General features: G+C 33.6%; 2 protein-coding genes and 1 pseudogene across 6 annotated transcripts in view; 1 reads left to right on the top strand and 2 right to left on the bottom strand.

The window, feature by feature from the left end:
* LOC112025401 (protein ZINC INDUCED FACILITATOR 1) overlaps positions 1–6797 on the bottom strand; it is a 22937-nt gene extending 16140 nt beyond the window's left edge. Inside the window, exon 1 of the mRNA XM_065766021.1 lies at positions 6703–6797. The gene's annotated coding sequence lies outside the window, so the exon portion shown is untranslated. The remainder of the gene's footprint in view (positions 1–6702) is intronic.
* Positions 3082–5059, bottom strand: LOC136064363 (gibberellin 2-beta-dioxygenase 2-like; annotated as a pseudogene).
* LOC112025402 (L-2-hydroxyglutarate dehydrogenase, mitochondrial) lies at positions 6794–16112 on the top strand. Of its 5 annotated transcripts, XM_065766023.1 has the most exons (6): positions 6794–7930; positions 9274–9555; positions 9770–10206; positions 11190–11349; positions 12351–12451; positions 15697–16112. In XM_065766023.1, exons 1-6 carry the CDS (start codon positions 7610–7612, stop codon positions 15791–15793), a joined length of 1398 nt encoding a protein of 465 aa, XP_065622095.1. In that variant the 5' UTR covers positions 6794–7609; the 3' UTR covers positions 15794–16112. The 5 variants fall into 5 exon arrangements, with proteins under 5 accessions (XP_065622095.1, XP_065622097.1, XP_023913849.1 ...); XM_065766025.1 differs by lacking the exon at positions 11190–11349 and having other exon boundaries at positions 15697–15807; XM_024058081.2 differs by lacking the exon at positions 15697–16112 and having other exon boundaries at positions 12351–12660.

Raw genomic sequence — 16112 nt, 5'->3', positions numbered from 1 at the left:
CTGATTTCAGTACACATTTTGAAGCCGAACCTAAAAGCCTCATCTGAATATGTTGGTGATTTTAGCAACTTCAATTTTTTTTTTTTTTTTTCATTTAAATTGATAAGTAATACGTTCACAATATTTTTATAATAATTTCACAACAAAGTTGTTATTAGTTATAATTTGAATCTACAACTTAAATTACTTTTTTGTCCACCGTAACAACCAATAATAACCTATCACTTATTATTTTTTATGAAAATATTATAATTTATTTTTTAAGTAACTGTGTTTAATTTAATAGTATTATCTAAATGGGCTTTCATTTCATTGTTTCACATCTAGCAATGATCTGGATCTGTGGATCGCTAATGGAATTCTTGGTTAGAAGAGGGATATGGCATGAGTAAGAGAAGTGTAGAGTATCTCTCAAATGTGGATGGCACGTTGTCTAAACTATGGACTTGAGGTGAGGAATCTAGCGAGACTTGTTGGAAATCATCAGTCGGGTTGGCCAATCAAGAAAGTCATATGAGTTTTGGGCATTGTTTGGGCCGAGATTTTGGGGTCGAAGGCAATTCTTCATTCACTGAACACGTAAACTTACCAAATCTATTTTCATGTCATTTTCATACCCTAGGGCCGTTTGGAAATAGTTTATGGTCTGTTTAGAATCCACTTATTTTATTGAAATTAGAATTTTTTTTGCTGAAAGTACTGTAAATTAAGGTAAAAATTAGCTGAAATAGTATAGTGTAACATATGAATAATACAAAAAGTGCAATAAGACCTATGAATAGTAGCAAAAATAAGCTGAGCAGTAAAATAAGTTGACAAAATTAATCATGCCAAACGGACACTTTGGGTCTGTTTGGAATTCGCTTATTTTGCTGAAACTGAAAACTTTTTACTGAAAATACTATAGATAAAGGTAAAAGTTAGCTGAAATAGTATAGTGAAACTCATAAATAGTACCAAAACGTGCAGTGGGACGCATGAATAGTTTAAAAAAAAAAAAAGCTAAACAGTAAAATAAGCGAACTTTAACTCTAATCCCAAACACAACCCTAATGTGAAAAATGTGGATATTATGTAAAACATTTCATAATCAAAGTGTGAAACAATGAATAGTCTATCCCAATTGCCAACTTAAAAGAAATTGGGAAATCTCTAAATAATAAATTAAAGATTCATTTAGTTGGGAGGATGAAAGTGAGAGAATATAAAATATATGAATGATATCAAATGTTTTAGTTAACCATTATGTGTATTTAGTAAAGAAGATGTAAAAGTGAAATAATAGAACAATTTATTTGAACAAATTTACTATTATACTTTTATTACATTAGGATTTAGGAGATGATAGAAAAAATTGTAATTAAGAATGACAAAATGGTAAATCCTATTTAAAAACCATTTTCTCTTCACATATTCCTTCCCAAATTGGGATAATGGTTTTTGGTGGGTTGAGTAAAACACCACTTAGCCCCTTCTCCATTCTCACACATTTCCACCACCCCAAATAATGGTAGACTTCCATTTTCAATCCTCTGCCTTTTTTGCTCTACCAAACGGACCATAAAGGGCTCTTAGGTTAAAGGTATCCATGACTCAAGTCGAATTTAGACTCAATTTGGAACTTGATCCAACCACATTGAGTGGGGGAGTGCAGAACTCAATGTCAATCGAGCATAAATAATGACATAAGCTATATGAATTGTACAACAAAGTCTTCCTATCGCATCAAAAGTATTATATTCAATTTATGCAAAACTTCAAGGCCATAATAATAAGGATTATTTTTCTTCTTCTTTTATCCATCCTCCCTAAAATCTAGCCAATCAAACGGACCCTTAGTCTCCCTCTACTATAAATATGCCACTCTCATTTCTTATAAACTTGCACCATTACCTTTCCTCTTTTATATACTCTCTCTCAATTTCTTTCGAAACTCATCATTACCAACACAACTTCTTTACTATTTTACTTTCATTTCCCATCTTTTCATTTTCTATACTTCATTGAAAATTTAATATGGCGACATCCTCTCGAATGCAACTTGGCTCTAAAAACTTTTCTATCATCAACCTTTCGCCCTGGAGATCAAAAGTGTCAAAGGGCATTGTTAATGCATGTGATAAATTTGGGTTCTTTAAGGTCATTAACCATGGTATTCCAAATGACATTATTGAAAAAGTTAAATAAGATGGTTTTAGGTTTTTTGCTAAACCAATGTTTGCAAGACAACAAGTTGACCTGACTAATCCTCTTGGCTATGGCCAAAAAAACATAGGCTCCAGTGGAGATATGTGAAAGCTTGAGTATCTTTTACATTACTCACCTTTCATACATTGCTGAGAAATACATTATCATTTCTAATGACCCTTCAGAATTCAAGTGTTTAATATGTTTTTGTTCAGTGTAATATGCATGGCAAGTTTGCAATGGTTGCATGTTGTAGAATAGTTTTGTTGGCTCTTCAATTATTTTGTAAAAATTCCTCTTTTATTTTTTGTCACTCATTAAATTAATAGGCAAAAGATTAATTAAAATATATGTGAATAGAGAAATTGGGTTAAAATAATTTTATTTGTTATGGATCGACCATGGTCACAAACTAAAATAATAGGCATGGGTGAATTTTTATAAATGAATGAAACAATCCTATTAAATAATTGTACAAAAAGGAAAAAGAATGATTCCATGTTACTGCTGATGCATGTCCCAACTAGTGAGGTGGGACACTCTTATTTACATTAAAGTTAAGGTTAGGGTTAATTTGGTAAAAAAAGTGACATGTAAGGCTATTTGAATACTAACAACTGAGTGGCTTACTTTTAGTTAAAAATAAGTTTTTATATGTGTCTGTTTTTCATTCTGAAGTGGTGCCTGCACTGTACCAAATAAGTTTATTATATCAAATATTAATACAACAAAATTAGTATAGTGATATTAGACCAAATATTGCATCTATAAGTCAGATTGTTGCAATGGTAACTTAAAAGTGTTAAATTATTGCAACAATAATAAGTTGCAACAATTTATAATTTTCAATTGCAATAGAAGCTTTAATTCATTGGGAAAAATTGTTGCAATAACTTAAAATGAAGAAATCGTTGCAATAAATTAATATCAATTATTTTTACAATCCATTGCAAGGAAAATTCCGAACTAATAACTTATTGCAACAAAGTTATCATTACAATAATTTGATATAAATTTTTTTATAATCTGTTGCAATGACAAACACAAAACTGTAACTAGGGATGAAAATTTTTGTCCGACCCGCGGATACTCGGTCCGGCCTGATAAAGAATAGGGTCGGGTTTGAGTTTAAAAAAAAAAAAAAAACCGAAGGGGTTTTGTTAAAAATCCGGCCCGAACCCGGACCCTATCCAACCTGTTTAAACTTTAAGCAAAATTACTAAAATACCTGACTATATATATGCCACTTATATCAAACCCTACCCATATACACTACTCTCACTCAACTGCCCCTCTCTCTCTCTCTTTCAAGCTCTCAAATCTCAATCTCAGCAGCACATCTCTCTCTCAAGCTCTCATGCACTGCCACCCCCCCTCACGACCTCGCTCAACTATTCTCTCATGACCTCATTTGAACAGAAATTTGGAGGTCATCTACATCATTTGATGTAAGAATGGTGAAGAGCTAAGGGTCAGCATGCTCTCCAAACCCAATTTGATGCAGTGATATATATATATATATATTGTTGCAATAAACAATTCATGCTTCGAATATCTTGTAATGAATAAGCTATTACTTCACGAATTTTATTGCAATAAATTGTAAATAATTGACAAAAATAATTTGGATCAAATTACTGTAATGATATTTTGTTGTAATAGATAACTACTTCATTTTGTCATTGTAATAGGCCAATAGATTATAAATAATTGATATCAGATTATTGTAATAATATCTTCACTATAATTTCGTATTTGACATTGCAATAGATTACAAATATATATATATATATATATCAAATTATTGCAATCAAAACTTTGTTGTAATAAGCTATTAGTTCAAAATTTTCATTGTCATAAATTGCAAAAATAATTGATATCAATTTATTGCAACAGTTTCTTCATTTTAAGTCATTGTAATAATTTTTCCTAATGTATTAAAGCTTCTATTGCAAATGAAAATTATAAGGTATTGTAATTTATTATTGTTGATGTAATAATTTAACACTTTTAAGTTACTATTGCAACAATTTTAATTTGTAGATGCAATTTTTTTAATTGAAAGGAAACAAGTCGGTTGTTAATATTCAAATACCCTTACATGTCACTTTATTTACCAAATTAACCCAAACCTTAAATTTTATGTAAATGAGAGGTTGTCCCCTCGCCAGTTGGGACATGCATTAGTAACAACAAGGAAGAGGAAAATCACATTTAGGACCATTTTCTCCTTTTATACACTTATTATTAATGGGACTTTTTCATTCATTTATAAAAATTCACCCATATCTATTATTTTAGTTTGTAACCATGGTTGCTCCAAAGCAAATAAAATTATTTTAACCAAATTTCTCTATTCACCTATATTTTAATTAAATTTTTGACTATTAATTTAGCGTGTAACAAAAAATAGAAGAGGAATTTTTACAAAATAGAAATTGAAGAGCCAATAAAACAAATATAATAGCCAACAAAAAAATTATTCTACAACATGCAACTGTTGCAAACTTGCCATGCATATCACACAAAACAAAAACATATTAAACACCTGAATCGTAAATGGTCATAAAAAATGGTAATGGATTTCTCAACAATGTATGAAGGGTGAGTACTAAGTAAAAGATACTCAAGCTCTCCCATATCTCCACAGGAACCTATGTTTTTGTGGCCATAACCAAGAGGATTACCCGAGCTAGCTTGTTGTTTTGCAAACATTGGTTTAGCAAAAAAAAACAAAAACCTACTTGTTTAACTTTTTCAATAATGTCATTGGGATACCATGGTTAATAACCTTAAAGAATCCAAATTTATCACATGCACCAACAATGCCCTTTGACACTTTTGATTTACGGGCCGAAAGGTTGATGATAGAAAGGTTTTAGAGCCAAGTAGGGTTCGAGAGGACGTCCCCATATTAAATTTTCAATGAAAAGATGGGAAAGGAAAGTAAATTAGTAAAGAAGTTGTGTTGGTAATGATGAGTTTAGAAAGCGACTAAGAAAGAGTACATAAAAGAGGAAGAGAAAAGAAGAAAGTTAATGGTGCAAGTTTAAGAGGAGTGAGCATGACATATTTATAGTACAAGGATTTATATAAGTTAATGGAAAATGCTAAAATCACAAACTATTTTACTAATTTTTTTACAAACTGCTAATGTGGTGGATGATTATTGGTAAGTAAAAATGTGATGTTAGTGGTGAACCCAAATGAGAACTATTAAACCACCACGCATCCTTGGTGTGATGGTCACTCCACAAATATAAAGTTCATATGGGTGTGAGGGGTAAGGGTCGGGGTTCAAATTTCAAGAGGGAGCTTCATACACATATACACTTAGATTAGGCTAAAGTAGAATTTCTATCTTATATTAAAAAAAAAAAAAAACTATTAAGAATTTACCACATCAACAATTTGTAAAAATATTGTAAAATAGTTTGTGCATATAGCATTACTCATTCTAAGAATTTAAACTTATCCTAATTAGGATGTGTGTGTGCGTGTGTGTGTATTTGTTGGGTTATAAATTGACCCCAGTTAATTAATTCAATTACCCAAGTTAATTAATTAGGTCAAATTATATGCAAATCATGGAGGCACAAAGAAATCACCAAAAAACTAGAGTGCAGTAGAAAGTAAATTTGATATGTCTTGTGATAACTTTAAGTGTATAGATCAACCCACACCCATCATCAAACAACTAGCCACCATCAGCCCACCCATCATCAAGCAACCAATTGTCATCACCCACCCAAAATCACCAAACAAAATTGACTGCATTTATCAACCCACATAAAAATTCATACCCATAAACTAGCAACCCACCAAGCAAGATTAAGGAGTTAGAGGTTCCTTTGAATTGTTGGTATATTGATCTTATGGTTGATCGACTACATGATCCATTTGTTTGGGTTTTTTTTTTTTTTTTTTTTTTTTTGCTGGGTTAGGAAGTGGTTTTGTGGTTGGGGTGGGGTGGTGGTTTGGAACGAATGGTAAGATGAAGAAACGAGGAAGGGAAAATGTTAAGAAGGAAAAAAAGGGGGAAAAAAAGAGACTAAGGCTGGGTTTGGCTCGATATAAAATGTTTTCAAAGTGTAAAATATTTTTAGGTGAAATGTGAAAATATTTTTTGAAAGGAAAATATGTTCAAGTGTTTGGCTTGCTAAGTTATTTATATAATCTAGCAACCACCACAAAACCCAACAACCACCATCAAAACCCAACAACCACCATAAAAAAAAAAAAAAAAAAAAAAAAATCCTTATGCCAACCACCCATCCATGCCAATTTAAACCCAACCAACCACCTATCCAAACCTAGCCATCATCAGCCCCAACCAAAACCCAAATTGGAGACAACCACCATCGCCAACCATCGATTAGCGTTGATCAATTCATAAAAGAGAGAAAGAGGTTGGATCAATTGGGAGAGAGGGTGTGACAGATCTGTAGAGAGAAAGATACAGAGAGCAAATCGTTCTGAGGGAAAGAGAAAGAAAGAGGGAGAAAGAGACCTTACCTTGATCGGCAATGAGGACAAAGGCCACAAACAGTGGTGAGATTGGTGGCTGGAGCTCTGTACTCTCTCTCTCTCTCTCTCTCTCTCTCTCTCTCTCTCTCTCTCTCTCTCTCTCTCTCTCTCTTAGCTAAATACACGGTTACTATAGCAAAATTGTAAATATACATATTTATACACCCTAGTTTTTGGACAAAAATATGTACATTTAACTTCTTCTTTTTTCTATTATGTACCAACTGATGTGATTGCTAATAGAGAAATAGGAAGACGTTCTTTTTTTTTAACAACTCAGCAAAAGAACTCATTTCCTTCCAAACTCTTCCAATAATTGGTTTTATTAGTTAGGAAAGGATCAATCTAACCCCAACTAAAAGAGGAATGAGATATGTCTGCAATATTTTCATCACAAATTCTAAATGATAAATTGCTATTAATTATTACAGGTGGGTAAAAAAGTAATTTCAGTAATGAGTTAAATTAGAACTAATAAAAACTTATTAATCTTACTAAGATTTGGCGTGAAATTTTTATAAAACCCTTCTTGGTTTTATTCATTTTTGTTCTCCCCCCTTTCTTAGTATCAGATGTCTTTTATGACTTATATTGATGTCACAACTTGTTACACAATTTGTGTTATAACTCGCTCACGTGACGAGTTGTGAGCGACGGAAGGGTGATTCTTTTTTTTTATTAAAAAAAATAAGTGTACTTTAACAGGCCAGCTTATCTGTTTATATTGCTTTTAAAAAAAACGCTCTATCCAAAAAAAAAAAAAACAAAAAACGCATACGGTTCCTTATTAATGGTGGAAATAGTCAATGACAGTCTTATTATAGTAGTAGAATAACAACTCTTTAATCTTGTTCCTGGTGGAGAAGAGAAGAGAAGAGAAGAGGAAGTCTAGAAAATGATGAGGTACGCCTTTGAATGTCTGCTGAGAAAGAGAAACTCAAAGGGCATTCTCCGATCATCATCAAGAAGATGCATCGTACAGAAGAAGAATCTGTGCAGCAGCCAAAGAGAAACCGCAAGGACAGTCCCAAGAGAGAGGGTGGAGTGTGTGGTGATAGGGGCAGGTGTAGTGGGATTAGCAGTGGCCAGAGAGCTCGCTCTCAGAGGCAGACAAGTACTCGTACTCGATTCCGCTCCCACTTTTGGAACCGCCACTAGCTCCCGCAACAGCGAAGTCATACACGCCGGTATCTACTACCCTCCCAATTCTCTCAAGGTCTCTCCTCTCCTCTCCTCTCTTTACTTGCTCTTATCATAACATCTATTTTTTCATCAAACTTTTTCATGTATAAAACTTAATTATATAGTCAGTGATGCTATGTCTACAATTCACAATACTGAAATGGTCTACTGTGAGTGGTGGACACAACTTTTCACATTCACCCCCTTTTTTTTTTTAATTGACCACTTTAGCAATTGAGAGAAATGTTGTGAGAAAGTTGTGTCTGCATTACTGTTATATAATTCATTAACAGTTATAATTGTTTCCATGGTACCTAGACAACTGTGGCCAAGTGTAAATGTGTAATTCTATAGACAATGTTTTTCGCAACAAATTTCACAATGATTGAGTTTCCTTTTTTTTTTTTTTTTTAATTGATTCTCATATTGACCTACCGTTGGCACAACTTTTTTTATTCACCAATAACAACTTACCACATTGACAATTGTGATGTTGTGAAATCTTTTGAAATTATATGTCAAATTTGCTCTTAAAAACTCAGGCTACTCGTGCTCAACCTGAGATAGCTTGGCAAATGGCTCACTTGAAATCACTCAAATGATAATTTGAGCAGCCTGATTGTTGTATCGTTTATGGTCCTACACTTTTGTAACTCTACAAGTGAGAGGCAATGGTCAGACACCAAATCAACCAATCAGACAGAGAAAGACCCTTATTCAAGTACTTTATCAAAGTCATAAATGAAGGTTAACTGATCACATTGCCTAGCTTTCTTTCATAGGAATGTAGATTATGTACATATTGTTGAATCCTTTTGAAGTAGATATACAGAAGTTGCAACAATGGAATGTTAAATAACCTATCATATCATTCACTTTTTAATATCTAGACTTTTCATGTGTAGGGATGATAAATGTGAGTAACCTCCCACTAGTTGTTGCTCTCTCCATCTGTTTTGTTTGTTTATCTTTTAAACGCAACCTTTTATGTATACATCATGTAATGCTTTCATCTTCAAGACTTCAAATAAAATGTCAACATTTCCCAATCTAATAGACATCATCTAACCACGTAATTGATTGGAAATCTGTACCTTAATGGAGCTTTCAAATTAGGATAACTATTTCCTTGAGAAATAGTTCAGTAGTTTTTAAATTTATCCTTACCATGGTTTGGATGCCATTTTTGTAAATTTCGACGCTTTTCACCCAAAGGGAGAAAGGAAGAAGACTATGTGGCTCAGTAGTTAGCATGGTAACTCTATGTCCAACTAGTAAGATTTGATGTGTTTGAATCCACTAAATTCATTCCAGGCACTGCATAAATAGAATTTTTTTGCACTGAATCTAGAAGCTAACTTAAACCAAAATTTTCAGGCAATTCTTTGTGTGAGAGGAAGAGAAATGCTGTACAAGTACTGCTCTGAACACAACATTCCTCATAAACAAATTGGCAAACTTATAGTTGCTACTGGAGCTTCAGAGATTCCAAAGTTGGATGATTTAATGAATCGTGGAATTCAAAATGGGGTTGATGGCTTAAAGAAGATAGAGGCTTCTGAAGCCAAGAGAATGGAACCTGAACTGCAATGTGTGAAAGCTTTACTGTCACCTGCTTCTGGGATTGTTGATACTCATTCCCTAATGCTATCTCTAGTGGTATGCATTTTTACTTTTATTAGTTTCTAAATTGAGTAATTTGAACTAATTACTATATATATATATATATGTGCATGTGTGTGCATGCATGCGTGCGTGTGTATGTATGTATTACATTTTTTTGGAGAGCTATTATTTATTTTTTCAATCAAACTGTCTCTATTTAGAATTATTTCCATATATTGACAGGGATATTACCCCCATGTGGGTCCAGGGGGAAGCTGAAAGTCATAGAACAACCTTCTCCTACAATACTACTGTCATTGGTGCCCATCTTGAAGGAAATAGAATCTACCTCCATGTTTCTGAAACAAAACATCTTGAGAACTGGAATGTGAGGAATCTATTGCACCCGGAGCTAGTACTTATTCCTGAGCTTGTGGTGAATTCTACAGGCTTGAGTGCCAATGCCCTTGCAAATAGATTTGATGGTCTACATAGTGGAGTTGTTCCTTCTGGATATTATGCACGTGGTTGCTATTTCACATTATCTAATACTAGAATCCGCCCTTTCAATCATTTGATATACCCAATACCAGAAGATGGTGGTCTTGGAGTGCATGTTACTCTTGATTTGGATGGCCAAGTCAGGTTTGGCCCAGATGTTGAGTGGATTGAAGGAATAGACGATATTTCAAGCTTCCTGAACAGGTATTCTTTCTATATTCTTTTGTTCTCAGTCTACTTCATTCAATACTTCATGCATCTCCTCAATTGAATGATATAGTTCTGTTGGAAATGGAAGAAAGAGAGAAGAGTGCTTCAGTTATACTTTTAACTTAAAAGCAGTCACTGCCCTCATTGAACAACATGCTTCACATTGTACAGGAGAGAAAACTCCCGGTAGATCTTTACTTTTGGCTTCCTATGCGGAAGCATCATATCAGATTCTTGAATATTTTATGTATGTTGCCTTTTCACATGTTCAATAAGTTTTCATGTATGGTGTATGGAGTGAATGTCTGATGTGGAAGTACCCTAATATATTCTGAATCTTTACCTATCAAAAAAAACATTCTGCATCTTTAGAAGGTGTTTGATATTCATGTAATCACCAAAGTGTTCATGTCTCTGGTTGCAATTATAGAATTATTGTCAGGGTATTTTGTGTATGTAATCACATGCTGGTTAATGTTCATGCTAGCAATTTATTTGGGATAAGGACTTTTGTCATTCATGCAATAAAATAGAATAATTCCATAAAATAAACTGAAGTTAAGATACTAATAGCCTAATAATAGAAGTACCACTGACACTTATTCTTAAACCAAAAATTCTTTTATATGTCCTAGGGCCCGTAGCTTTAGCCTTAGACTTCCAAAGTGGATAAGTCTTCTCTATCCAACTACCTGCTGTGGCATCAAATGGTGAAGATGTACTTAGGGTGATGTATTTAATAGACTTCACAGTGCTATGTAAGAAAATTTAGATATTTCATTTCTATGCGGTGTCCAAATGCATCCAAAATTAGTTTGGCAATAATTTTTGTGCATCTTTTGTCCAAGACAAAAGAAAAGCATTCAGCGGTTCTGGTTACTTTCTGAAATATTGGATTTTTTTTGGTCCTTCACTTTCTTAAACGTTCGCGTTCTTTTTTGGTATGCTTGCATAAATAAATAATGTTTTGATACCAGGTTTGACTATTCTGTATGCGTTAATCGTTCCAAGCGATTCTACCCAGAGATAAGAAAGTACTACCCAAATCTGAAAGATGGATCTCTAGAACCAGGATATGCAGGGATTCGTCCTAAACTTTCAGGACCCCGGCAGTCTCCTGTTGATTTTCTAATACAGGTTATTTCATCTACACCCATTTTTTATGTCAACTGATATTGTTGATATACAATTAGGTATTCTGTTGTTGATTAGTCAATTTCAAACAGGCTGTAAATGCTGATTGTCACTCAACCATGCCAATTTGTGCCCAAACTGTATTGGCTGCAGTAACATGCTATATGCTGTAGCTGCATTTTTAGTTCAAAGAGGCCCAACTCAACAGCTTGGATTACTCTCTTAAAACTAGAAGTCTGTGGTTTGGAAGCAGTAGGATTGGGGTATCATGTACACTGAAAAATCAGAGTTAGATGCATATAACATTTTTATGAAATGACATAATGCATAAATGTGCTTTTCAATTTCTTATGGACAAAATAGATTGTCCTTTATACATGATAAAGGGTTCCCATATTTCCCAGATATATTTGCCATAGTTGGAAATAAGTGGGCATTGGTTATATGGGTTGGTCAGTGATTTGAAAATGAATCAATGGAAGTTTTTTTCTGCATCCTTCTCATTAAAAATATAATGGAGGATAAGAGGACTTAAGCATCAATTAAAAATAAAAATCTTGAGGTCGAGTCCTACTTTAAGGCTTTGAGGAATTCCAGTATAATGCTTTGTGGCTATTCTTATGTGGTTGTGGATTATCTGGAATGAGCACATAATAATAGAGCATTCAAGAGTGAGGAGATTCCCTTTTACATTATGTTGGTTTTTGTTCGATCATTTTTTTCATTTGGTTTTTGGCTCCCCTATCTTTTTTGAGGTTTTCCTTTCCTTTTTCTTTAACCGTTCGTAACTGACTTCTTGTTCGAGATTTGTATAATTGGGGTGTGTAGTAATGCTGCCTATTCTTTTCAATAAAAGTCTATTAATTCAAACTACAAATACCCCCCCTCCCCAGATATTTTCCATAGCATTTAGAATTTTAAGAATGCAGTAAAATGGCTTCCTTAATTGATGCCAAACTCTAGTTTTTTATTTTTTATTTTTAATTGCAATTTTATTTGTGCAGGGTGAAGATGCTCATGGGGTACCCGGTCTTGTTAACCTTTTCGGAATTGAGTCACCTGGTTTAACCTCAAGCTTGGCAATTGCAGAACATATAGCTGCTAGGTACTTGAAATAATGCAAAACGTAAACTTCTAGTTACTTGATAAGATAGAAAACCATTCTGTAATTTATATTTGAAGTTTGAACCATCTTACTAAGCTGATGAAATCTTCAAAACAGTCTGTGTCACATTGTTCATTTGGACGAAGGATATCTATTAGTGATGATCCTCGGTGTTAGAATTGAATAGGTTCATAGCCCTAGATGAAAAACATGACTTTACAAGGTGAACTATATTGAAGAGTGAATAAACTTTAGAACTGGCACCATGGTGGAAGGTTGGGCCTACAGCCCCAATAGAATACAAACTGTCTGAAGCCCATTATCAAGACAGTAATAGCTGAGCAGTCGACCAAAGACCAAGGACCATGGCCCAATAGTTGAGGACGGGCACAGGAGCCAAGAGGCCTAGCAGCTGTGTGGTCTAGCAGCCAAGTATAGAGGAACAAAATGTCAGTAGTCACCCACCTCAGGATGACAAAGCCACTGACTGACCTATGAATTCCCGCCCCCCCTTCTTCTTTCTGGTTGATTGATCGCTGTGGTTATCATCAAAGAAGTGTCCATTGACCCATTTCACATAAGCATTTATTAAAGGGACCATCATCTGGTAGGCATATTGGCTAGTTTTAGGGTTATTTTCCACAAAAACATCTTCCCCATGTTCTTTAAATATCCATTTAATTCACTAAATAAATAAATAAGGTAAGCAAGCTGATACTCTCTTATTCTTTCATTTTTAACAGATAAATTCAACTCTCTTTTAATATATATATATATATATATCTGTGTGTGTAGGGGGCGTGAACCAAGATGTGCCCAGTCAATATGGGCTTGGGCTAAGATCTTGATCCCAATACAATTAATTTATAGAGATTAGTTTGCAGGCCAACGCTTGGGCTTCTTTAGTTAGTAGTTCGTTGAATAAAATGAATGAAATGAGTCCAAGATTTGCTTAACAGGAATGAATTTCAAGTAATAGCTAGATTTCTTATTAATCTTTCTCCTCTGGCTGGCCAAGGATCACTTTTACATTTGAGAAAAATTTACGATTTTTATTCTAAGTCTTTTCCAACTTTTTTACCAACCCCTCATTCATGTGGGATCTTCCCCCTTTTATAGTCATTTGATTTTCATCTCAACCCTCCACTTGGATGGCTTCTAATCTTCTCCTAGATACTTGTCCCATCCTTGTTTGGCTAGTAGTGGTAGAGTAGAATATAGGCTATGTGGACACTGTTCAGAAGTTATTCTGCCATTAATGCAGCAGGCTAAGGTGTTGCAATGTATTTAATGCAGAGGTGATGATTGTTTTATCTAGAAATTTCCTCTCTCTCTTGCCTGCACATCACTATGGCCCTCTTCGATTTCCAATCTTTCAACTTTGGCAACTTCCTCCTCGCCTCCTATGGGATACCCTTTATGAAGCCTCCTCGGGTGAGTTGTACTCCTCGGGATCTCTGATTCGTCGGGCATATTGAGTATCTTGGCTAGGCTGGGCCTAATTTGACGACTAATTGGGCTTGGTCATTCTTTGGGCTAATTCTGGCAAGGGTGCCTCTCTTTAGCCCCCCACAATATATATATATATATGTGTGTGTGTGTGTGTGTGTGTGTGTGTGTGTGTGTGTGTGTGTGTGTTATGATGGTGTGTGTGTGTGTGTGTGTGTGTGTGTGTTATGATGGACTCATTTTCTAATTAGGTTAATCTAATAATAATTAGTCTCTCTAAATTATCAAAATAATTATTTATTCATGAGAAAATAAATAATATATTTTAATAATTTAGAAATTAATGATTGTTCAATAGAATTACCCCATTCTTGCATGTCTCATAATTGGTTTCCATTCGAACCAATCTGAATGATGGTTTTAACTGTAGAAGATTGTTGAACTAATTTTATAAGTTCATAAACAAAAAATTAATATATATAATTAACTCAATAGTATAATTTCAATTATTATTTAGTTATTAATTATTAGCATGATTTGTGAAGGATAAAAAATTTTAGTTTTGCTATATATAAGAAAAAAAAATCAATTAATCAAGTAGCTCATGAACAAGTCAATTGTTCAAGCTTGTTTGACAATAAAATGAACTAAACTTAAACATAATATTTAGTTTAGTAATAAGCTTGAGTTCGACTAATACTCAAAATCCAATTAAATAAAAAATCTTAAACATTTAATATTTGATTTTGTTTAACTCATTTGTGACCCTAATTTTATGGGGTTTTGGCATGGATGCAAATCATGGACTTTGAGTAATGCTATAGCATATAGTTACAAATTATTTTACAAAATTTTTACAAACTATTGATGTAACCAATTTCTTATTAGTTTTTATCTAGATCCACCATTAACATCATTTTTTTTATTTACCAATAATAACTCATCACATTAGCAGTTTGTAAAAAATTTTTATAAAAAAGTTTGTATCTCTAATATTACTTATGGACTTTTACACACAGCAAAACAAAAAAATAAGGAAAAATAGAAATTAAAGAAAACAAACTCATCGATGATGAAATGGAAGAATGTAAGTGTTTGGCTGAGGCAACTAAGGTCAGTAAAAGGTGCTTCTCATCTTGTGTGTTAGCTTCCTTTGGTGGCGTGAAGAGAAGGTGAAATTAATAAGAAGAGAGTTGAGAAATACGAGAGGCCATTAAAGTTAGGGGAAAGGAGGAAAGCTAACGGGTGTCGGTGTCTTTTTAAAAAAATAAATAAATGAGGACAATTTTGTCAGTATGGGTTTTTCTTTATTTTTCATAACGTTCAGAACAAAAAGGGTTTTATCTTAAAAATTTTCAAATTTGAGCTTTTGTTAAAAAGTTCATTTTTATTAAATTATCAGTCCAATGCATCTCTAACAGTATTTTCAAATATTTTCACTACACAGGTTTTCATATATATTTTCTAATAAATTTTTTATTGTGAAAAAAACTTAAATACAGTACTTTAGATATATCACCTTTAAGTCCCTCTCTTAAATTGTAGCCACTTGTCTAATTAAACATCTAACCTAAAGGTCCTAATCGGCATTAAAACATATATTTCTCTCGTATTCTTTCTTTTCTTTTCTTTTTTAGTTTTCTCCTCCATTCCCCTGAACTTGCAAGAAAACATCAGCTTTGACGTTAATTTGCTCTTTTCTTTTCAAAAGCTTTTATCATCATCAAAAGCCATTAAAAAGTTTGTCTTTTCTCTCTTATGGCTAATACAATTTGATTTACAAATCAAAATCTCAGGCATGTTCAGGAGGGCAATCCCACGTACCTCCTCCTTAAGACCTTCCTCAATCTATTGTTAGAAATCAAACAAGTCGACGAAACCAGAGCTCCATGACTACCAGATCGACCTCAAGAAGTGTGGGCCCATGGTCTTTGACACATTAATCAACAACTAGAATGGCCTTGCATCTCTGATGATCAAAGACCAAATCTGGATTGTCGGTCTCGACAATCATGCTGTTGGCAAACATGATTGTGAATTGTGATAAAGGATTTGGGGGTGGATATGAGAAATTTTATAATCAATATATGAGCATAGAGAGGAAGAACAAAAGGCCCAATTTCTTATTTTGGGATTGGGTCGCCGGTTTTCGAAATGGTTTTTGAGTTTGGACTAAAAAAGAAACTAAGGCTGTGTTTGGTTGAATGTAAAA

The sequence above is a fragment of the Quercus suber genome, unplaced genomic scaffold (assembly GCF_002906115.3).
Source record: "Quercus suber isolate HL8 unplaced genomic scaffold, Cork oak 2.0 scaffold_674, whole genome shotgun sequence".
Classification (NCBI taxonomy): Eukaryota; Viridiplantae; Streptophyta; class Magnoliopsida; order Fagales; family Fagaceae; genus Quercus; species Quercus suber.
Note: the sequence above shows the minus strand (reverse complement) of the source record. Positions and strands in the feature narration are given on the sequence as shown.

Coding starts and splice junctions, on each gene's coding strand:
- LOC112025402 (XM_065766023.1), top strand. CDS start 7,610: ATGATGAGGTACGCCTTTGAATGTCTGCTGAGAAAGAGAAACTCAAAG. Junction 9,556..9,769: donor CCCTAATGCTATCTCTAGTG/GTATGCATTTTT, acceptor ATGTGGGTCCAG/GGGGAAGCTGAAAGTCATAG. Junction 12,452..15,696: donor GCAGAACATATAGCTGCTAG/GTACTTGAAATA, acceptor TCAAAATCTCAG/GCATGTTCAGGAGGGCAATC.